This window comes from Xenopus laevis, chromosome 6L (genome assembly GCF_017654675.1).
Source record: "Xenopus laevis strain J_2021 chromosome 6L, Xenopus_laevis_v10.1, whole genome shotgun sequence".
Taxonomy (NCBI): Eukaryota; Metazoa; Chordata; class Amphibia; order Anura; family Pipidae; genus Xenopus; species Xenopus laevis.
Window position 1 is genome coordinate 33002265 of NC_054381.1, and position 23917 is coordinate 33026181.

The 23917-nt window shown below is 38.0% G+C and overlaps 1 protein-coding gene across 2 annotated transcripts in view; it reads left to right on the top strand.

Moving 5' to 3' along the window:
* ppp1r9a.L (protein phosphatase 1 regulatory subunit 9A L homeolog) overlaps positions 1 to 23917 on the top strand; it is a 125275-nt gene that overhangs the window by 52958 nt on the left and 48400 nt on the right. For both annotated transcript variants that reach the window (XM_018267320.2, XM_018267321.2), the window contains exons 3-5: positions 10479 to 10611; positions 12877 to 12997; positions 21144 to 21248. In XM_018267320.2, the coding sequence (XP_018122809.1) occupies positions 10479 to 10611; positions 12877 to 12997; positions 21144 to 21248 (359 nt within the window). The remainder of the gene's footprint in view (positions 1 to 10478; positions 10612 to 12876; positions 12998 to 21143; positions 21249 to 23917) is intronic.

Sequence of the window (23917 nt, forward strand, 5' to 3'; positions counted from 1 at the left end):
CGCCCAGGGCAATGAGGTTTTTTGACAGGGGACTCAGAGCAGCACTACTTTGGGGGTTTACTGGTATATTTAGATGGACCTTTCTGATAAGGCTTACTTAATTTTAACCTTTCCTTCTCCTTTAAAGGAAACATGAAGCCTCAAAAAAAATTTGTGCTCTGCAGTTTACATGCATTTTTTTCTCTGATGTTGAAGACAATAGCAGTTTTTTACACTAATATAATAACATTTAAACAGTGGCATCCGCTAGTCGGTTCTGCTCATAGGCTTAATTAACTTAATGATTTTCAGCTAACTAAGTTAACTTGAGTTGCACTTTACTGTCTTATTATTACAGATAGGGAATCTAATATCCAGAAACCCATTGTCCTAAAAGCTTAAAATTGTCAATCACTTTGGCTGTGGGTTAGGTATTTCCAGAGCCTGCCCCTCCATCTGATGTCATCTCTTATGTCAGCTCAGGGGCTTGGATTTTCAAGTCCCTTTTCAAATTTGGGCTAGATTGGGTATGGGATAATAAGGGGAGGGTTGGGTTGAACTGGAAAATTTCCGACTTCACCCACAGAAGTACAGAAGTAAACAGCCCTACTGGCTTTTCTATAAAGTGTATATGTGTCTTTCATCCCATTATTAATTTTTCTAGAGAGTACACAGCAATCTTATTTTTTTATGCTTGAATGTTTTTAGTGACCTCACAGGTACTGACTCATAAAGCTGTTTCAGGTATTTTAAGTGCCACATTTTTAAGTAGCCCAATAACCAGTATTAAAGCACTTGAAACAGCACTGTGAGCCATTAGACTAAGGCATGCTGCTCTATATTATAGAAACACTCCAACTCTCAAGCATTAGGTCTTACCAATTCCAAGGCTATGCAGAGAAAAAGCAAATAAGTAAAAAAGCAAGAATATGTAGAGTGCTACAGCTGTAATTCAAGGCTTCATTTTTCTGGGATTTATTATCTGGATGTATTGCAAAGTATAGCAAATAAACAAAAAAAAGAGATTCTAGCAGGAACATAGAAAGTGAAATTGACCTATTCCTGCCTAAACAATTAATATGGTAGCTAAATACCAAAAAACTTGACCCCAGCCACTAACCTGAAAATACTGGGCCACAGCTGTGGAGTCGGGAGCAGTTTGGGTATCTGGAGTTGGTGTCACCAAAAATGTTCAGACTCCTAAGGGTTAGTCCACGCAGGGCGTTTTGGGGGGGATTTGGTTGCCTGGCAACTAATCCCTCGTTTTTTGTGGCCTTCGGGCAACTTTGGAAAACGAATCACCGCGTGTGATTAGCGCCAGCGTTTTTTAATTTTAGCCGGCGCAGATTCAGGGAAGGCGTTTGGGGAGATTGGTCGCCGCAAAACGAGGCGATTACTCACCAGGTGACCAAATCTCCCCAAAACGCCCTGTGTGGACTAACCACAAGCACTGAAAATAATCAAATCAGAGCTTCTATGAAGGAGGATATGGCAGAAGCAATTCTGTTTCTAAGAACAATACTTTAGTTAATTTTGAATTGTATTTAACAGCAATATGCCAGTTTCAATTAAAGTGGACCTTTCAGCCAGACACACAAATCTGTATAATAAAAGTCCTTTTCAAATTAAACATTAAATCCAATTTCTGTTTTTTATTTAAGCATTCATAGATGTTGTAAACTCTTTTAAAAATCTCATCTGTCAATCAAATATTGTCTGCCCCTCCTCTATGCCTTAGGTCAAAGGACAATTACTTTCCATTCAGCACTTCCTAGATTTCACCGCTCTCTCTCCCCACATTTCCCCATTCTCTTCACCGTTTAATTGTGTAGCCAGTGCATGGGGATGGACATCAGGTCCCCCATTCTGAGATGATGCAAGACTTGCCTTAATAAGTGTCCACAAAATGGCTGCTGCCTGCTTACTATAATTATGAATTCCCAGACTGAAGGAAATAAGATTCATATAATTTATATAGTGTAATTAAAGTTATATAGTGTAATTAAAGTTAATCCTTTAAATAGGATTTAGGATTTTGATTTGGGTGACGGGTCACCTTTAATATATAAGTTGTTTTAGGTTTTCCAATTGTTTTTGGATTATGTAGTTTAACTTTGATTTTGGTTTAGATTTACCAAAGGATGTGGTTTATATTTTGAGCTTTGGCAGTGATAAAACATGGAAAATACATTGGTATATTAAAGGAAAAGTAACACCAAAAACTGAAAGTGTATCAAAGTAATTAAAATATAATGTACTGTTGCTCTGCACTTGTAAAATTGGCATGTTTGCTTCAGAAACACTACAATAGTTTATTTAAATAAGCTGCTGTGTAGCCATGGGGGCAGCCATTCAAAGATGGAAAAAAAGGAGAAAAGGCACAGGTTACATAGCACATAACCGATGAGCCCTGTCTAATACAATGGTGTTTTATCTATCTGCTCTGTAATATGTGCCCCATGGCTGCACATCAGCATATTGATATAAACTATAGTAGTCTTTGTGGAGCAAACACACAGTTTTTATCTTTGCAGAGCATCAGTACATTATATTTTAATTACCTTGATACACTTTCATTTTATGCTGTTACTGTTCCTTTAAAGAGGAGTCAAGAGTTGGGGTTACCATAAACTTCGGAGTCAAAGTCAGACTCCACAGCTCTGTACTGGGCCAGTTTGCCTCTACTTTAAACCATCAACATAGGTTCTTTGACTCTTTCAGGGTTCAACATACAGTAGGGGGCAGATTTATCAAGGGTCGATTGTCGAGGTGATTGGAGTTATTTTAAACTCCCATAAAATCGAAATTCGAATAAAAAAAGACCAACCGAAGTGTATTTTTTTTTAAAAAAAATCTAATTTTTTAACTTCGGGCAGGTGAATAAGCTGTATTTAATTGTTTGAATCTGATCTTATTCGAACAAATTAGATTCCAAGATTTTCCCCATAGGCTAAAACAGCAATTCGGCAGGTTTTAGATGGTGAATAGTCAAAATCAAATTTTTAAAGAGACAGTGCATAGTAAATTTCAATATATTCAAATTTTAGATTTTTTTTTCAAATTAGATTTGAATTTGGACTATTCCCTAGTACACAAAAATTACCTCGAAATTCAAATTCAAAAATTTGATTTTTCAATTCGACCCTTGATAAATCTGCCCCTAGGAGTAGATAATTATTAGTTACAGTAGCTGAGCTCCAGGCAGTGGATGCAGACTCTAACTTTCCTAAAGGGGTTGTTCACCTTTGAGATAACGTTTAGTATGATGTAGAGCCTGATATTCTGAGACAATTTGCAATTGGTTATCATTTTTTATTTAAGGTTTTTGAGTTATTTAGCTTTTTATTCAGCGACTCTTCAATTTGCATTTTAAGCAATCTGGTTTCTAGGGTGCAAATTCCCCTAGCAACCATGCATTGATTCAAATAAGAGACTGGAATATTAATAGGAGAGGGACTGAATAGAAAGATGAGGAATACCAAGTAGCAATAACAATACATTTGTAGCCTTACAGAGAATTTGCTTTTTAGAAGGGGACAGCGACGCCCATTTGAAAGCTGCAAAGAGTCAGAAGAAAAAGGCAAATAACTATAAAAAATAAATAATGAAAACCAATTTAAAAGTTGCTTAGAATTGGCCGTTCAATAACATACTAAAAGGTACCTTAATGAATCAATGAACCAAACAATTGAATTAGTTTTATTTTGGGCAAAGATCCTGTTTACAGTGTAATGAGTGTAAATGGAGCTTTAACCCTTTGCGTGCATCTTAAAAAGCAGCATGTGTTTCATCACTGATGTTCATGTGCAGCAGATAAAGAGCCGGTGCTACTTAAAGGACCAGTAACATAAAAAAATGTTTAAAAAAAAAATTTGTTTGTACATAACGAAAAAAAACCCACCAAGACACATTTAACTCTCAATTTGCAAAGTCTTTATAAAGAAATATTTCTGCATCAGATCCAGAGAGTCGCGCATTAAATAGAAAGCTCAGATATCGGTAAGTAACAGATGAAAGGATAGTAAGAAATTCATCTGGAGAGACTGATGTTTACAGGCTAATGCTTTCTGAGAACTGCTCAGCTAATCAGTGAGCAATACCTTGGGGGGAAGACATTGTTAGAATAATTCCAATATTTGAAATAATTTCCAGGTACCCCTTGCTTCGTAGGTTTGATTTTATGTATTCCAACCCAGTGCCCAACAGGAGCACATCTGTCCACAGCCACTCCTTTTTTTTTAAAGTGCTTCAAAACAAAGCAGACTTAGTTTAACTGCAGCAAAATATCTGAAAGAAGGGAAGCGCTTTTTTTTTTTTTAAATGCGGCTTATCTGGCCTTTTGCCTTCAGCCAAAAAGGATGGGCAGGTTGCTGTTAAAGGCTGTTGAATACCATCTTTTTGAATCAAAGAATAGAAATCAATAGCGCCAAACACTTTGTTCTAATTGCATTGCTAATCTGGAATGCTGCAATATGGGGAAAAGATTTTTGTTCAGAATGTGCCCTGGGGACAGAAGGCATATTACACCAACAATAATGAATAAGTAAGAGATTTCTCCTTACGTAATGAGATCGTGTATCATGAATTTTTCTCTAGCCAGGGAGAAGCTGCGTTGCTGCTGTTGAATACAGTATATATGGACATAGTCAGTGTACAGGCCAGGCTATCTTTATTTTCCTCTATTTATTAAAAAACAGTGACAGCAATTGTGTGATCTGCTTGATAGTCTTTGGCACAAATCTAGATTAGATCAACATTGTGTTTTTTTCACAGATTGCTCCTCTTAATTACACATTAATTATTAGTTCTGCCTATGAACAGGTCAGCTTAAAGGAGAAGGAAAGGCTTCGGACAATTGGGGATGCCAAATGTTAAGCTGGCCATAGACGCAAAGATCGATGATTCGTACGATCGGATCTTTGCATCTATGTCCAGCTTTAGGCACCCCCAAGTGATTGTATTGACTTACCTGAAACCCCAGGCCGGTGCTCCTATCAGCAGAAAACTGCACTGGCCCAGGGTTATACCAGTGACCATCACGGAGCGATCCGCTTCTAGCTTCTTCTTTCTTCGAACGCATGCGCAGTTAAACGAAATAGCCAACTTTTTTATTAAAGTTCAGCTTTTTGTTCTACTGTGCATGCTCACCCGCGTGAAGACGGAGGAAGATGGAAGAGGATCGCTCCGTGGTGCTCACTGGTATAACCCCAGGCCGGTGCAATTTTCTGCTGATAGGAGCACCGGCCCGGGGTTTCAGGTAAGTCAATACAATCACTTGGGGGTGCCTAACATTTGGCACCACCAAGTGCAACAAGCCTTTCCTTCTCCTTGACATTCGCCTGGTTCCTGTATACAGGTTTGGGATCCGTTATCTGGAAACCCATTATCCAGAAAGCTCTGAATTACGAAAAATGTTGTCTCCCATAGACTCCATTTTATTCAAATAATCCAAATTTATAAAAATGATTTCCTTTTTCTCTGTAATAATAAAACAGTACTTTGTACTTGATCCAAACTGAGATATAATTAATCCTTATTGGAAACAAGATCAACCTATTGGGTTTATTTAAAGGAGACATATAGGATACATGAAAAAACCCTAATTTTGTAGGCACTTATGAGTAATATATGGTGTTGCTTTTACATGGTGCTAAAAATGTCTATTATCTTTAAAAATAGCCCCTTTATTATAGCTCCCTATAGATGTTCTCTGGTCCCTGTCTGTGTTTCAAATGAGGGGTGGGCGTGTCCTGTGTTTCAAATGAGGGGTGGGCGTGTCCTAATGTCCTAAAGCACAGTAGGAAGGGGACAGCCAATTACAGCCCTGCAGTTACACAAGCAAAGACAGGCTTCAGTTCCCTATCAGGTCCTGCTTGCTTGCTTCCTGTCCTACAGTGCAGTGAGCTGAGAGCCGCCTGCCGCCTGCTCCCCTGGGAATTCAGGGAGCAGGAAGTGGAAGAGAAGGGAGGGATTATTAGGGTTTTTGCCGAAATATTCAATAAATCAGCCTGAAACACCATTTTTTAACACAAAATGTCTCCTTTAATGTTTACATGATTTTCTAGTAGACATAAGCTATGAAGATCCAAATTATGGAAAGATCTGTTATCCAGAAAACCCAGGTCCCGAGCATTCTGGATAACAGGTCCCATACATGTACCAGCTAACAGGGTGCTGCCTGCACTGATGTTGGGCTCTAGACAGTGCCAGAGGGTCATTGTAGAGAGCACAGTATATTCCTTTTTTGGTTTTTTTAAGATGGCAAGGTTTCCCAAAGTTAATGCGGCTGATGCACGGTAGTAAGAGATATTAACTGGTGGGATCATTAAGATAACAGTTGCAATACAATTGTTTAAGCATGGTGAAGAAACTTGTAAAGGCTCGAAAATGCATCCATACAGTACCTCCATGCAGTCTGCAGCCAGTTTTGTCATTTATTAACTATACATTTATGAACAAAACTGTAATTCTAACAGAGAATTGTCATAAAGGTGCTAAATTTGCTACTGGTCTAGTAACTTGTAACAGCAAATCAGGAGGTCAGTTGTTTAAAAACAAACGTTTGATTGGTTGTTATCGGTAACAAGACCTTGGCAAACTTTGTATCTTTTGTTACATTGCCAAATACAATAGACTGGGGGCATATCCCTGAACATGTCATTATCATTCTAAAACACCATACTGGGGTAAAATATAATATTAATATACAGGTATTCGGTCTGTTATCCGGAAACCCGCTATCCAGAAAGCTCCGAATTATGGAATGGCCATCTCCCATAGACTCCATATTTCCCTTTTCTCTATACTAAAACAGTACCTTGTTCTTGATGCCAACTAAGATATAATGAATCCTTATTGGAAGCAAAACAGTCTATTGGGTTTACTTAAAGTTTACATGATTTTCTAATAGACTTAAGGTATGAAGATCCAAATTACGGAAAGATCCGATATCCGGAAAACCCCAGGTCCCAAGCATTCTGGATAGCAGGTCTCAGACCTGTATAATATTTTAGGTTTATTAAATGTAAGTACAGTTATGGGACCTGTTATCCAGAATGCTTGGGACCTGGGGTTTTCGGGATAATGGATCTTTCCGTAATTTGGATCTTCATACATTTAGTCTACTCAAAAATCATTTAAACATTAATAAATCCCAATAAAATTATCTTGTCTGCAATAAGAATGCATTGTATCTTAATTTGGATACAGTACAAGGTACTACTTTATTATTACATAAGAAAAAGGAAATCATTTTTTAAAAATGTGAAATATTTGATTATAATGGAGTCTTTGGGAGACAGCCTCTTCGTAATTCAGCTTTCTGGATAACCGGTTTCTGGCTAACAGATCCCATACCTGTACCATAAACCAAATGCTGACAAAATTAATGTTCCTTTATTAACTGCATGGCCCATTTTTCATTTTAGTTTGATTGTAAGCTCCACTTGCACAGGGATGGATGTAACCTGTATAAAGTGCAGTGTAGCAGTCACATTGCATTTAGCCTCTGTTTAGAACCTATGAATTATGATCATTTATTGGGAAGACTGACATATTCATTATCCTTCTCGTGCCATTTCAGTTGCTTTGCAGCTTTCCTTTGCACACGATCACATGTCATGGAGTGGGAAACAATTAAACCGATCAGGGTAACTGGCAGCTAAATGTGGCGATTTACAGGAGGGGGAATCCTTTATTTAGGTCAATGCAAAGTCAAGTGCAAGGCTTTCTCTAGTGATAGTAAAGTCACAGTCATTATGTCAGTTTTAATTTGTTTTATGTGAGGCTGGCGGCCGGCCATACTATGTAATCCTGTGTCTCCTGTAATGTGCATCTGTTTCTAGGCCCGACTAGCCAGTCTGTGCGTCTGTGTATTTATATTTGTGCTGTGCCTACACCATCCGCTTCAGAGACTCCAATAAAGGATCTACGGAGAAATGGGCATCACATGCAGCATTTTTATTATCATTTCTCCTGTCTGTCGGAACCATAAAACGGCTGCTGATTGCCGAATTCTAAAAAAAGAAATCAAGAATGTGAGAGAGATTGGTATTCTGATTTCTAGCAATCGTGCATCTCGTTCTCCATAGTATACTGTCATTGTACAGGTATAGGACCTGTTATCCAGAATGCCCGGGACTTGGGGTTTTCCGGATAACAGATCTTTCCATAATTTGGATCTTCCAACCTTAAGTCTACTGGAAAATCACATAAACCCAATAGGTTGGTTTTCGTTCCAATAAGGATTAATTATATTTCAGTTTGGATCAAGTACAAGTTACTGTTTTATTATTACAGAGAAAAAGGAAATCGTTTTGTAAAATTTGTATCATTAGGATTAAATGGAGTCTATGGGAGCCTTTATGTAATTTGGCGCTTTCTGGATAACGGGTTTCCGGATAAAGAATCCCATATTAGTTTGGATCAAGTACAATGTACTGTTTTATTATTTTAGAGAAATAGAAGGAAATCATTTTTAATTATCTGGATACGGGAGATGACCTTTCTGAAATTCGTCGTCTTCTGGATAATGGGTTTCCAGATAATGGATCCCAAACTCAGATGGCAGGTGGAATGGGCGTAGCTTGTAAAACTTCATAACATATGTGTAGGTTATGTGATATACGCTGGTGTCTATGATAGTAACAGTATCATCATCATCATCATTTATTTATATAGCGCTGTCAAGATACGCAGTGCTTTACTGCAGTTATAGCAAACAGGGAATAAATGGTGGATAACAGACAAGGATTACAGAGTACAATAACAGTATGTTATCTCCTTCCCATTCACTTGAGTGGACTTGATCAATATCAGACTAAGATTTTGCATCAGTATATTCAATGCAGCTACGGTCATTTGCAGGGTTTATATTCTGCCACTAAATATTCCCATATTACTGCTACACACATGGGCAAATAGCTTATTTATCCTAGTTACATTGAAAATATGAGCTCATCTGAATATGAAACAAGGCAAAACTATGCCTGTCCTAACTGAATCCAACTCCTAATTTGCATATGCAAATTAGGGTCAGGAAGGGAAATCACTTTTGGTCACAAAACAAGGAAGTAAAACATTTTTTTTGCACTTTTTCCCTTCCCGTCCATAATTTGCATATGTCAATTAGAATTCAGTATTCCGCCAATTCCCAAATAGTGGATTCGGTGCATCCCTACTTCTATTAACCCTTAAATGACCTTACCCTTGGGCTTTGGGAACATGTAATAGTTTCCACTTCTGTTCCTTGGCTGCCTTAGCAGCAGGTACTTGGCATGAGACATTTTTAAACGGGGACAAAAATTGTGGAAGATACAGCTTGCACTGTGTATGTTTTTAGGGCAGAGACATACGAAAAGATTCTGGGAGATTTAGTCGCCCGGGGACAAATCGCCTCTTCTTCGGGCGACTAATCTACCCTAACTGCCTCCCCGCCGGCTAGAATCTAAATCGCCGGCTGTATGGCACTCGGAGCGCTTCGTTTTCCAAAGCTTCCTTGTGAGGCAACTTCCGGTGATTTCGGAAAAGCTAATCGCTCCAAGCAGTGTCGGACTGGCCCACCGGATACCAGGAAAACTCCTGGTGGGCCCAAGTGTTGGTGGGCCCTTATGCTGCTCAACATTTGTCCTATTTCATGGCCATTCCCCATTTCTATAAGAACAAAGAGGCTAAATAGATGGAATAATAGATTATAGTATGTAAAGAAAAGAAACTAGGAGAATAGAGGTTAAATGAGGAGAGGAAGAATAATGGTACTGAGAGTGGGCCCCTGGTCTAAGGTTTTTTGGTGGGCCCCTGGAGTCCCAGTCCGACACTGGTTCCAAGTGCCATCCCGCCAGTGATTTCGATTCTAGCCGACAGGGACGTTGGTTGGGGAGATTAGTCACCCGAAGAAGAGGCAATTTATCGCCGGGCGACTAAATCTTCCCAAATCTTCTTGTCTGTCTCTGACCTTAGGTGATTCCATTTGTGTGGCTTTACTATGGGCAAATGGTTACACATCAGGTTTTTGAGAAGTAATAAAGCAGAATGTTATATTGTACAAGAAATCACTGTTTCTAAGGGGAGAATGATTTTTGCAACAGTCTCTGCTCGGCTGTGAGATGTATATTTTATAATGACAGCAGACTGCTATCAGGGTTATACATGTCCTTTGGACAGATCTGATTCACAACATTGAAATACACTACACACTCGTATGGTGCCCCCCTCTGCAAAGAAATGAGATGCCAAATCAGCACTAGTAGCCCTTTCATTGCTTTAGCCCCAATATTCTTTGTTCTGGGCCGGATACATCACTACATGCTCAATCATATCTCCTACCTTTCCCTGTGTCCAGGAAACCTCTGATCACATCTCAATCCCATCTCAATCAATCCCTTGCACTAGCCAATAATCTCAACCACAAATCCTAAATGTAAGTGCAGAAGAAATGTTGAATAAATCTGCTTATAGATCAGCTGTTTAATATGTTTTCTTTGTTGTTTTTGTTTGCGCAGGTGTTCAACACATACTCAAACGAAGACTATGACAGAAGGAATGATGAAGTCGACCCAGTGGCGGCTTCGGCAGAGTATGAACTAGAAAAACGTGTGGAGAAACTGGATTTGTTCCCCGTGGATTTAGAGAAAGGTATGTGCTGCTTGGACATACTGAATATATCACAAGGTCATTGTGTGAATACAACACGTTGTCCTTAAGTCTCTGCTACACTTCCCTGACTCACATACCAACGTCTGCAGCACAAAAGCTAATTAAGCCTCTCCCGTCTTGAGACAAACAACACATTCTCTTGCCTTCTGGATTTTAAAGTGGATCAGAAATTAATGAATTTACAAATAGGAATGCAGCTATTGTTTCTTGTTGCTGAAACCCTAATGGCATTTATTAGTAATTCAGCACTAAGAGATTTAAAATCACCCTGGTAGCCCAGACCACTTCTGTAAAAAGTCTAGGTAAGAACCCTTGCCTTGGGGGACAATTTATCAGGGGCACAAAAGGCCACTCCTGGTAATATTACACAATTCATTTCATTTATAAAAATGGAAATTCAACCGTTTTAATGTAGATAAAGATGCAATTGCACCTGCTGGTAGACATAGGCATCAGTTAAATTGCTTGCAGAATGAGGACTAATATCTGTTCAATTGCTTGAAGCATAGTGATTAATATAAGGGAATATCTAGAGTTTTATATTGTCTATTTGTAATGAGAAATACTATGGGGATATGCCTGCTGCAATTGTGCAAGTACAGGTCCATTTCCTTGCTTTCGGTTGGCAAAGCCAACGTGATGTTAGACCTCTGCAAGGACTGGGATTCAAAATAGACCCCAGCATTTCAAGAACGCAGAGAGCCAAACAGCCCCCCACCAGCCCACTAAATAGTAACTGTCTATGGCATTTTACAGTTGCCCCACTAGCATTTGTCAGATTCCACAGATTGCCAGTAAATTGTTGATGATAGTCTTCCTGTAATGGGAAAACACAGCTTTTGGTTAAGTTTCTCTTAATTTTTCTATAAACTACTAGACAATAGAGAATCATGTTCGGGCAGATCACCTGGATATTTGACCAATCAACAGTTAAGCTGAAAGATAAAATATTCTATAGTTTCGCAATAGATGATAATGACCAATTTGTGCTAGTTTTTTTTCTTTAGCCTGTTGGTCATTCTTCTTGATAACTAAAGGAAAGCGGGCCCTGACCCATTCATACCGAATACTGATAATGGTGAATACCCAGTTCTACTTGTCTTTGAACCAATCAATTGTTGGGAAAATCGAATCAATTTTAGGGGTGTTCCACATGTTGACAAATAAAATCAGTATGAGCTTTTAGTTCAAACCTGCCTGTGTGGCCAGGTAAAGTAAAGCAAGTGTTTAAATTGTGGCTCATAAATCTGTTTAACTAATAAACTATTCTAACATTCTTACTTTTCCTTTATCTGTGGCGTTAGACTGGAATTCTTAGTCTGTAAAACATTTGTACACCTTCAGCTTGGGGCTATTAGGTATTTGAGTTTCTCAAGCCCCATGGTAACTTTATTCTAATCAAATGAGCTTGCTTCTTTTAATTAATAGCCTCTTTATATTTTTGTGCTACTAAAGGGTGATTTTGTTAACTTATTACAGTTTGTAATTGGCCAAATTCTTCTCTGGGTATGACCACCTTTACTGAATAGGAAATATATAGTGAATAAAGTACCCCCTCTTGTAAAATATAAGGATATGATAAGTTACCGAGGAGTTTCATGACCATATAAAAACATGAGGCCGAAGGCCGAGTGTTTTTATACAGGTCATGGAACTCCGAGGTAACTTCTAATATCCTCATATTTTGCAACTGGGGGTACTTTATTTATTATAATACACAAGTTTCAGTGAGTCATGTGACAGAAATTACATCAGAACTCACCGTTTATATGGATATACTTTACAAGATATTCATGGCTTTTGTGTGTATATATATATATATATATATATATATATATATATATATATATATATATATATATATATATATATATATATATATATATATATATATATACCCTAGGAAGAAAGAGGTCCATTGATATAGGATAGAATTTTCTATGGTATTTTAAAATTCAAATATCTAAGCAGAGACTTGGCCAAGAAAGGCATCTGTATTGACACACTGGTTAATAGTAAATATGAAATAATTTTGTATTACAGTAAAATAGATATATCATGCACAAGGCCTCAACATTATTTGCATACTCTGTGACATTATCTTATGTTTGCATGCGCTGTGTTTGTTCCTATAGCTAGAGTACATGTATATTTGCAGACACAGTAGATAAAAGTAGTAGATAAAATAGATTCTAGCTTTAAGCTTTACGCTGACCTTTTAATCACAACTTGTTTGAATTGTAGATGAAGATGGTCTTGGGGTCAGCATCATTGGCATGGGAGTTGGAGCAGACTCCGGCCTGGAAAAACTTGGCATATTTGTCAAAACAGTTAATGAAGGAGGGGCAGCACAAAGGGATGCAAGGTATGTGAATGTGTTAAATGTTTTTACACCAGTAGATCGCAAAGACCAAAGTGTTGATCTTTCCATTCTCATGCAATAAGACTTGACTACTGCAAAGTATAGATGAAAGCCATCTTCATGTTGTTCAACTACAGGGGCAGAAGAGCTAAGCTTTGTAAATACCTGATTTGGATCTACAGGTCTTTTCAACATAACTTGTGCTAAGATGAGTTGTCATATTTCTCAATACATTTTCTCCATGATTCCTGAGTTTTTTTTGTAAGGCTACTGAATTGATTGTGTTCACAAATGAAAGCCTTGTTTTTTACATTGCCACCAAATGACTATTAACTCTAGCTCAGCTGCAATTTTCAGGCTTACGTAAAGAACATTGGGGTCAGGTTCTCTTTCAGTACAGGTCCTTTGGGAGCACCCAGAGCTTGCCCCAAGCAATGAGTACAACATTTCTAGGTCTGTTACCATAGTAGTGGACCTATGAGCTTGACAGCTCTGTTGAAATTATTTTTTGATTATTGTTGTTTACTGAAGTGTATCCGGTCTATCACCTTACATAGATTGATATGTATTATTAGCAAATAAATGTATTTTTCACTCTTTGTTTATGTATGGCGGAGGAATCTTAGATATTCGATCAAGCCACTCTTTTTTCTGCTAGGCTCTATCACCTCTGTTTTGTGTTAAGGTGATTATCAGACCATGCTAGGGCTTTGGGATTAGTTTAGCAAGAATCTGATCAGAAGGAAGGAGAACCACAGAGGCCTTGAGTAAGGCAATCTGATAGTAACACATTTTTACCAGGCAAATAACAATAAACACGAGGCAAATTTTACCAGGAAATAATTCACTCACTCTAAAATTAATTTCGAGAATGCTGTAGCCAGCAGACTTCTTAGACATTTCTTATATGGGTTACCTTAACCTTAAAGGCATCTTCAACCTCTGTACCTAAACCTCTATATGGAAAAATAGACATTCCTGTCCTATCTATCAAAAGTGCCTTCTTTATTATTTTGTCATGTTCTTCCTGTACCTTAAATGCTCAGCTAAAATGTAAAAGTGTTGAAGAACTCCATGTTGGCATTTGCATTATCAGGTAACACTTTGAAATCTAAGATAAAACAGTTCTGCGGCTTTCCAGTCTCTAGATTTTCGAGTAAAGGTCCTGTTTGCTTTCTGTAGCTAGGTAACAAAATGACGAAAGGGATTCCTGCGATTGGAGTTTTCGCTTATTAAAGCAGCACAGAAATGGCAAGTTTGCCTTATAATGGTATTTAGATACAGGCATGCTTTTTAGTTTCAATTATTATGAATCAAATCCGACTTAAGCAAAGATTCTTCAGTGATGATAGAAAAAGTGACTGCAAAACTTCTGCTTAGCAAGAAATAACAGATGAATCATTCACCTGCACACTGGGAATGTACATGCCCAAAAGTACAACCAGTGGCGTAACTAGATATTAATGGGCCCCACTGCAAATTATTTTTCAGGCCCCCAAAATGTCTAGAGGTTGACTTGTTTTACCAATATTTATTGAAATTGTATATGAAATAGGGGGCCTCTATAACTCCTGGGCCCCCCTGCAGCCACAGGGTCTGCTTCCTCTGTAGTAAGGTCCCTGGGTACAGCTACTATCATGGGACCCACAGCAGTTTGGCAGGGATTAAAGGAGAACTAAAGCTTAACTAAAGAAGTAGGTAGAAATGTTGTACATTATGTTTTGTGCTTCTGTACCAGCCCAAGGCATCCACAGCCCTTTATCAGTAAAGATCTGTGTCTCCAAAGATGCCCCAGTAGCTCCCAATCTTTTTTCTGCTGATTCACTGCACATGCTCTGTGCTGCTGTTACTTACTGAACTTTGGGACCCACTCACAGTATACAGTACACATAGAATATACTCAGGGTCGGACTGAGCCAGTAGGACACCAGCAAAAAACCCTGCCAGTCCAGATCCAAATCATGCGGTTCCTCTTCCTGCCGTGAACAATTTTGAAGAAGGACCTGAGGCCTGAAGAACAAGGTGCATGCACGCACTTCCTCACGCGCACACACTTCTGCACAAACAAGCGCAGGCAGAAGAGCAGCAGGGCACAGCAGTGGGGGGCATTGAGACTGAAGCCCCGGTGGGCCTCACGCCTCCCAGTCCGACCCTGAATATACTGTATATGTCACAATATAAGGCTGATTAGTAATTAATACAGATAATTACTATATGGCAGCACAGAAACCAGTGCAATTAGCATCAGAATTTAATAATCAGCCCTGTAGCATCAGCTTATATTACAGGCCAACCTAATTTTCTGCTTGATAATTTGCGACAACCCCTAAGCTTAGCTTCTCAACAGCTGCTCAGAGCCCACTGAGCATGTGAGTGTGGCAGACACTTTCCAAGATGGTGACCCCCTGTGACAAGTTTGAAGTCCGGGTTATTGCTGCTATTGGTTAGCTAAAACTTTAGGCTGGTGCAATAAGTTCAGTATGTAAATATGGCATTTTAGCCATATTAATTTTTAGGGTTTAGGGTTTCTCCTTTAAATCACCACAGTGATATAAGGATGCTGGCACACAGGGCGTTTTGTCCACCACTGTTCTACGGTGGAAAAGGCGCTCAACCTCAGACAAAATGCTCCTGTCTCCCTTCACTGTTTCTATTGTTATTTAATGGCCTTGCATAATTGTGGGACAGTGACAGGCAAGTCTCCATGCAAATATGCTCAAGCCAGCATTTTTGTGTGATGTCCACCTGTCACCAATCCTTGTACATCTGACAGAGTGTTTTTCCATTACTTTCTATTTAAAGGACCGTAAACACCCCTTTTTCATGAAGCTGAATGAATAGGGCATGCAGTGAATATACTTTTTGCCTATTATTTTAATTAAGAAAAATCTATGGTTTTTGTTATTTCGGGCACCAAACAAGAATACTACTGTATGAAGCTAGTTTCGCTTTAGCACATCTGTTGCTTCCTGATCCCGAAGGACAAAGAAGCCCATAACCCTAATTACCAGTCCATTAAGAAACCCCTGATAATGAACTTATAGAAGGGAATTTGTTCAGAGTCCCTCTATTTATAAAGGAAGGGGGGGGGGGTTAGTAAAAATAGCCTGTATTTTAAATTATATGGAAAGAAAATAGGAAATGATGGATTTTTTAAAAATTAAAACAAAATGTAATTTAAACACAAATCCTAGATAGATAGATAGATAGATAGATAGTAACTCTGCTAGCTAGAGTTGGCAAAGGGCCAGATAGAGTAGAACCAGGGATACTACAGTTATGGGACCAGCTATCCAGGACCTGGGGTTGTCCAGATAAAGGGTCTTTCTGTAGTTTGGATCACCATACTTAATTTAAGCATTAAACAAACCCAAAATAACTATTTTACCACCAATATGGGTTCATGTCGTTTAGTTACCAGGCTACTGTTTTTTAATGACAGAGAAAAAGGAAATCAGTTTTAAGAATCAAAATTATTTGCTTAAAATGGAGTCTATGGAAGACAGCCTTTCTATAATTCTGAGCTTTCTGGATAATGGGTTTACAATTATGAGACCTGCCTATTGCTTACTTTGGTTTGACTCTGTGGGCACCTACCAAGTCAAAATATGTTTCAGGGACAGTCATTTGGGATGCATCTTAAATTTTTCATGGTGAATTACATACTTAAAGTGAGAAATGGGATACCAGGTAGTTTTTTTTATGTACTAAATATTGGTTAAATATATATGAGTGCAGTAAGCGGTAGCAAACGTTTTCTTACTGCAGTACGCTGATGAAACAAATTTCTACTGATTTCTCTACAAATCTGCCTAGTGCTAATAAATAAAAACAAGAAAATCCAGTTCATATATATATATATATATATATATATATATATATATATATATATATATATATATATATATATATATATATATATATATATATATATATGTTACATCATTTACACAAGGTAATAAGGGCATCATTATAAGTCTCTTCACAGTGGGACAACATTCATAGAAAAAACTTGGTCAATGCGACTACCAGTCTCCTAGGTGACTTGTAACTTCCTTGCTATATGTGGCCGGTTATTTATTTATACACCCATTTAATAATTAGCAGTTCTGCATTCTGCCAATATCTTGTGCCTTTCCCATTAAGAGGATAGTACAGAATGTGACTGCCCATAAAGACCAGGCAAGCTTTCTAAAAATAACCTTAATATAGTTGGTAATCGGGGATAAATCTCTGATGGGATACAGGCAGTTCTGGTGTATGCAAAAAGCCATAGTCAACGTGAACAATTCTTTTCATCTTCAGTCTGATTGTACTTCATGCTAGAGCAGATCAATGTTCAATTTTTTATTTATTTATTTTGCTGCTTGTGATCAGTAGTCAGTTTTGCTACATGTGTTTATTGCTCTCGTATTAAAGGTCTTCCGTCTTGCTTATAAAAAAGATAATCTGATTTACTGGGACTAATGCACAGCCTTATTCTGTCACTTACGATGAGCGATTTACCATTGTATACCAGTCGCGACCATTTAGTTCACATATCTGTTTTTTGCAACTGGAGAGAGGATTTCTGCATCAAATCTGCTACTTGGATACTGGGGAGGGGGTTTTCCTAAGGAAATATCACCTGTAGTAATGAGCGAATTTATTTGCCAGCCATGGTTTTGCAGCGAAATTCAGGAAAAACGCCCATAAGAATAAACGCACATTGAATTTAATGCATTTTGAGAAAAAAGTCGCCATAAGAAAAAAACGCTCATTGACTTTAATGCATTAGGACAAAAAAAAGTCTCCGTAAGAAATAAAGGGCATTGACTTTAATGCAGTAGGACAAAAAAAAGTCACCATAAGAAAAAACGCCCATTGACTTTAATCCATTTGAAGCGAGAAAAATTGTTGCCTGCATAAAATTTGTTGCGCATAAAAACGCCCATTGATTTCAATGTGTTCCGCGAAATGTCCCTGTTTTGCGATTTTTTTTCGTCGTTTCGCTAGTTTTTCAGCACAGAATTTTTACAGGACTGATTCGCTCATCACTAATAACCTGGATATTGATGGCATGCAAGAAACTGCAGCGGTTATTTACATTACAGAAGGCAGTGTGCAAAGTGCAAAAGGAGGATGCAATCGGGCCTCACTTTTTTTTTTGCACTTTGCATATGGCCTTCTGGTGTTTCTTAATTTCTGGTGTTTGTACTGGAATCAGTTAATTGAGTGAGCTCTAATTCATCTCCTAGAAAACGAAACCCACTGTAGCTTATATTCAATTTTCATTTTCGCCATAGTGCCTCTTTAAAGGAGAATTCAACCCAAACCTTAAAAACCCCCAACCCTTCCTAGACACCCCTCCCTCCTCCCCTCCAGCCTACCTGGTACCCGGAGCAAAAGCTCCTAACTTTTTACTTACCCCTCTGTGCAGATTCTGTCCTCGGGAGTTCACGGCAGCGACCTTCTTTTGTTCCATAAACATCGGAAGCAGAGCGGAGTTTCAGGGCATGCGCAGTTGGAGTAATCTTCCTGTCCCGAACATCTGCACATGCACAAAAACTCACAAAAATTTCTGAAAAAAATTTCGGGACTTTCCGGCATGCAGGGTTTTTAAGGTTTGGGTTGAATTCTTCTTTAAGGGATGCCTGGACCCTGCACAGGAAAAATAGTTGAGCCCAGTAGCCTAATCAAAAAATATATAAAAGGGAAAATTAGGGATAAATTGCCTGCAAGGGCTGCCTTACAGATGAATCATAATATCACCCTGTGCCATAAAATTCATGATCATTGCCTTTATTTTCCGAAGGCATCATTTGTCCTTCAGTGAGTTGTAGATCAAAACATTTGTCACTGTAACTCCTGATTTTTGCCTACAACGTCTGTTTATTTCACATTATTATGTGTCATTGTGGCAGTATGCTGTCATGCTATTTCAGGGAAGTCGGACATTGATAGGAATTCCAAGGAAAGTTTTTGCTTGTTAGGGAAAAAGACTCTTTCTTTCATACCACAGGAAAAATCCAGTTAAGAATTATAAACAATGACGCAGAAGGAAGCTCAGTCGTACTGCACCACTGCTTGGCTGCCAGCTATGACATTTAATGGTCCCTATTTGATTACAAGTTTTTTTTAAACACATATGGAAGAACTCTTATAGTCACAGCGCAAAAATGAAATGTGTATCTGTGAATTTATCTGTGATGCTCAATAAAATCCTTTGAAAATATCACTGGGGCAACGAGCCCCGATCATGCACGATTGCTACAACAGATTTAAAGATAGAGGGATATCTTGTAGAACAAGGCAGAATACAATCGTAAGCCAAATGGTTACTTACAAGTGTGCACAAGCAGCTAAAATACAAGATATTCCTGTTTCCAGTTAGCATTTAGGATCTCAGTCCCATGTTTTGAAAATTCCTCCAGCAAACCTGTCTGACTTGGTCTCAAAGGGGATTAATGTTAAAAATGAAGGATGCACATCAGAAGAATATCATTCTTTCAGACAGATTTGTTTTGCTGGTAAAGTCGTAATGGGATTAAAAACAGTTTAAGGCTCCCAGTATTCACAAGATGGAAGCTATTTCATCTAATCAGTTTGGGGAATGCCGCCCCCAGTATTTAGTCTAGAGAAATCTTATCCTATTCATGCAAAAGACATTCCCTACAGAGTTACATCATTGCTTTCTAGCACTTGAACACTGTTTTATGTAACCATGTAAGACATATGTAACGATGCAGCTGTTTTTGTAGGTTTGCCAAATCTATTTCCCATTACCAGCTCACTTGGGGGAAATTTAGACTTCAGAACAAGGCTGGGATGATTATAGGGGTTGTTCACCTTCCAACATTTTTTCAGTTTAGTTGGTTTCAGAAAATTTACCAAAAATAAAGACTTTTTCCAATTACTTTCTATTTTCTATGTGGTTTTCTAATTTTGAAGAGTAAAGGGTCATTTTTCACCTTCTAAGGCAGCTCTGGGAGAGGGGGTCACCGACCCTGTAAACTGTTCTAAATTGATACATTTAGTTGATACTAGGGATGCACCGAATCCAGGATTCGGCCATTTTCAGCTGGATTCAGATTCGGCCGAATCCTTCTGTCTGGCCGAACCAAATCCGAATCCTAATTTGCATATTCAAATTAGGGGTGGAGAGGCAAATCATGTGACTTTTTGTCACAGATCAAGTAAATAAAAATGTTTTCTCCTTCCCACCCCTAATTTGTTAGAATTGATAGTTGCTAATACTCCAGAGATGCGGCTGAGAAATGTATCAACTAAGGGGCAGATTTATTATGGGTCGAATAGTAAATTTTAATTTCTAATTGTTTTTTGGTTTAAAAAGTCACACATTCGAATTTTAATCCTCAATTCGAATGTAAATTTGAATGTGAGATTTATCACAACTCGACCATGGAAACCGTTCTAATTTGAATATTTGCCAACTAAAACCTGCCGAGTTCATTTACAAGTCAATGGCAAAGGTTCCTTGAACCATTTGAATATGTTAATTGCCTTCCTGACGTTCAAGTTTTTTCAGAGGGAAAACTCGATTCGAATTTGATACTAATTTTCAAGTCCGGACTATTCAACGTTCATATTTTTTCTTAACTAACCTCCCATTCAAGTTGTGAGTATATTCAAAAAAATTCACATACATTCCAAATTTGACCTTTGATAAATCTAACCACTAGTGTTGTAAAATTATAACAGTTTAGAGTCTGCGCCTGAATTACTGAGCTGCCAGACTGAGACACCACAGACAAGGACATTAAACTTTAAACTTAGATTTTAGAAAAATGGTAAAAAATAAATAATGGAAAGTAATTGAAAAAAAGTCTTTATTTCTGGGGCAGAATCTGAAAACAATTAAACAGAAAAAAGGAGATATACCTTATTTCATTTATTTGACCTACCTAATACACAATGAAAGCTATGCAAATCCCTATTTTTAGTGATCCTTTCCAAGCACAGTTTGTTCCTACTCTTTGTTCTAGATGCAATGAAAAAAGTGGATGCTCATTTATGCACGCTCTTGTGTGTACATTGAGAATAAAGCGTTCATAGTTCAGTAGCCAGGAAGGAATTGTACTCTGCATTTTATTCTTACGAAAGTAATATTTGAAAAGTCTTGTTGTCTTGTGTTTGTGTTTTCCTACAGAATTCAAGTTAATGACCAAATCATAGAAGTGGACGGGATAAGCCTGGTTGGGGTTACCCAAAACTTTGCTGCCACTGTTCTCAGGAACACCAAAGGGAAAGTCAGGTAATACAAAATTCTTTGATATTTTGGAGATTATTATTTTTGGTGCTGTTTGTCATGAACTAGTGGGGCATCCAGATTTGTATTCCAGCATTATGGAAAACAACGATCTCTCTAACCCTTTATAAAGAAAAACAAAACTTTTTTCTTTTTTCTTTTGGTCCCTTTTTTCCATTACCCCCCTTTTTTTTTGGCATTGTTAAAAAACTATGAAAAATAAAGAATTATAAAAAAAGAAAAAAAAAGAAAAACAAAACTAAAGTAGATACCTTCATTCAGGGTAATGATGCCCAAACAAATTGCTTAGTTACTGTAATTTTGCCCAAAGAAATGCCATTGTAAAATCAAGGTAAGATAATTGTCCTCTGCCTTCTCATTAATGAGGGACATTTGGGGGGAGTGAAGTTCCTGATTAATGGAATATTAAGCTGGCCTATACATGTCGGTTCACCCTTTATCTGCCTGTATATGAGACCTCCCTGACCAATTTTTGGCAGCTTAAAAAATCCTGTGGATCTTATTGTGTATGGACAGCTTTTTATTGACATTATAAGTTTCTAGTTTACCTTTCCTTTGTAAATGCTTAAACCCTGTGTTGTGGCGCATGCTTGTATCGATGACCAGTTGCAGAAGAAAGGAGAAATAAGTAAGTAATAATGTAGACCTCCCTTAAAAATAATACTAAACATTCCTGGCTCCTGGAAGAGATTATGTAAGTAGGAGGCCTGAAAAATACTTGTTCTTTTACATAATTCAGTAACATTTGGATGCTGTTTTCTTTCGCACACAATGCAGTTTTCTGAAAATTTCAATATGTAGACACGTGCCAGCAAAATAACATGCTCTGCAATTTACCAGCACATGCAAACTTGTACCATGGCTAGTAAAAATCATGCAAGTTGCTGGTCATTGTAAGGTACATTATAAAGTCACTTTGCTCATGCAGATACCCACAGAGATGGTATTGTGTGCACTTCACCAGTTGCAAATTAGCTGCATGTGTAGGTTCAAAATGCTAAGGGAAAACAAAAAGTATCACTTCTTCATGGCAGGTGTGAATTTCGGGGCTCCATTGCATCCATGTACTCTGTAACTAGTGTGCAACTGCATGCTGTGTATAGGTAGGGGTGCAAGTGTTTATAGCCATAGGTGCAAGTTGCAAAGAGTGTGTATAGGTGTAGGTGCAAGTTGCAAAGAGTGTGTATAGGTTTAGATGCATGTTGCATACCTCCCAACTGTCCCTTTTTTGGAGGGACAGTCCCTCTTTTGATAGCTCAACCCGCAGTCCCTCATTTGTACTGAAAAAGTCCCTATTTTCTCTGCACTGAACAGCCAGAAAAAGAAACAAAGTTTCTAACTTAATTGGCTTTTAGCAGACAGCCCAGAACAGCTAACAGGTGCAAATTAGATACTTTGTAACAATTTTGAGACACAAAAAAACAGTTTAGATAAGGATAAATATTTTCAAACTTCCATAACCTGCCAAATTTTGTAAAATGAACATGGTAATTAGGGGGTGTGGCCACAGAAAGGGGCATGGTCAAAACATTTTGTTGCGATACTTGTGAAAAAAACATTAATCCCTCTTTTTACTTCCAAAATGTTGGGAGGTATAATGTTGCAAGGAGTGTTTACTGTATAGGTGTAGGTGCAAGTTGCAGGGACTGAGTATAGGTATAAGTTCAAGTTGCAAAGAATGTGTTTACTGTAGGTATAGGTTCAAGTTGCTAAGAGTGTGTATAGGTTTAGGTTCATGTTGCAAGTAGTGTGTATAGGTGTATGTGCAAGTTGTACGGAGTGTGTATAGGTATAAGTTCAAGTTGCAAAGAGTGTGTATAGGTTTAGATGCATGTTGCAAGGAGTGTTAATAGGTGTAGGTGCAAGTTGCAGTGAGTGTTTATAGGTATAAGTTCAAGTTGCAAAGAATGTGTATACTGTAGGTATAGGTTCAAGTTGCAAAGAGTGTGTATAGGTGATATTACCTTTGTGAAGAGCATGTTAGTATAGTATTATAAGAATAAATCAACCTATATTATATCCATAGCTTTTTTTGCTCATACACAAATCAATGCTGACATTTTTTTAAAGGGATACTGTCATGGGAAAAAAAAAATTTTCCAAAATGAATCAGTTAATGGTGTTGCTCCAGCAGAATTCTGCACTGAAATCCATTTCTCAAAAGAGCAAACAGATTTTTTTATATTCAATTTTGAAAACTGACATGGGGCTAGACATATTGTCAATTTCCCAGCTGCCCCAAGTCATGTGACTTGTGCTCTGATAAACTTCAGTCACTCTTTACTGCTGTACTGCAAGTTGGAGTGATATCACCCCCCTCCCTTTTCCCCCAGCAGCGAAACAAAAGAACAATGGGAAGGTAACCAGATAGCAGCTCCCTAACACAAGATAACAGCTGCCTGGTAGATCTAAGAACAACACTCAATAGTAAAAACCCATGTCCCACTGAGACACATTCAGTTACATTGAGAAGGAAAAACAGCAGCCTGCCAGAAAGCAATTCTCTCCTGAAGTGCAGGCACAAGTCACATGACCAGGGGCAGCTGGGAAATTGACAAAATGTCTAACCCCATGTCAGATTTCAAAATTGAATATAAAAAAATCTGTTTGCTCTTTTCAGAAATGGATTTCAGTGTAGAATTCTGCTGGAGCAG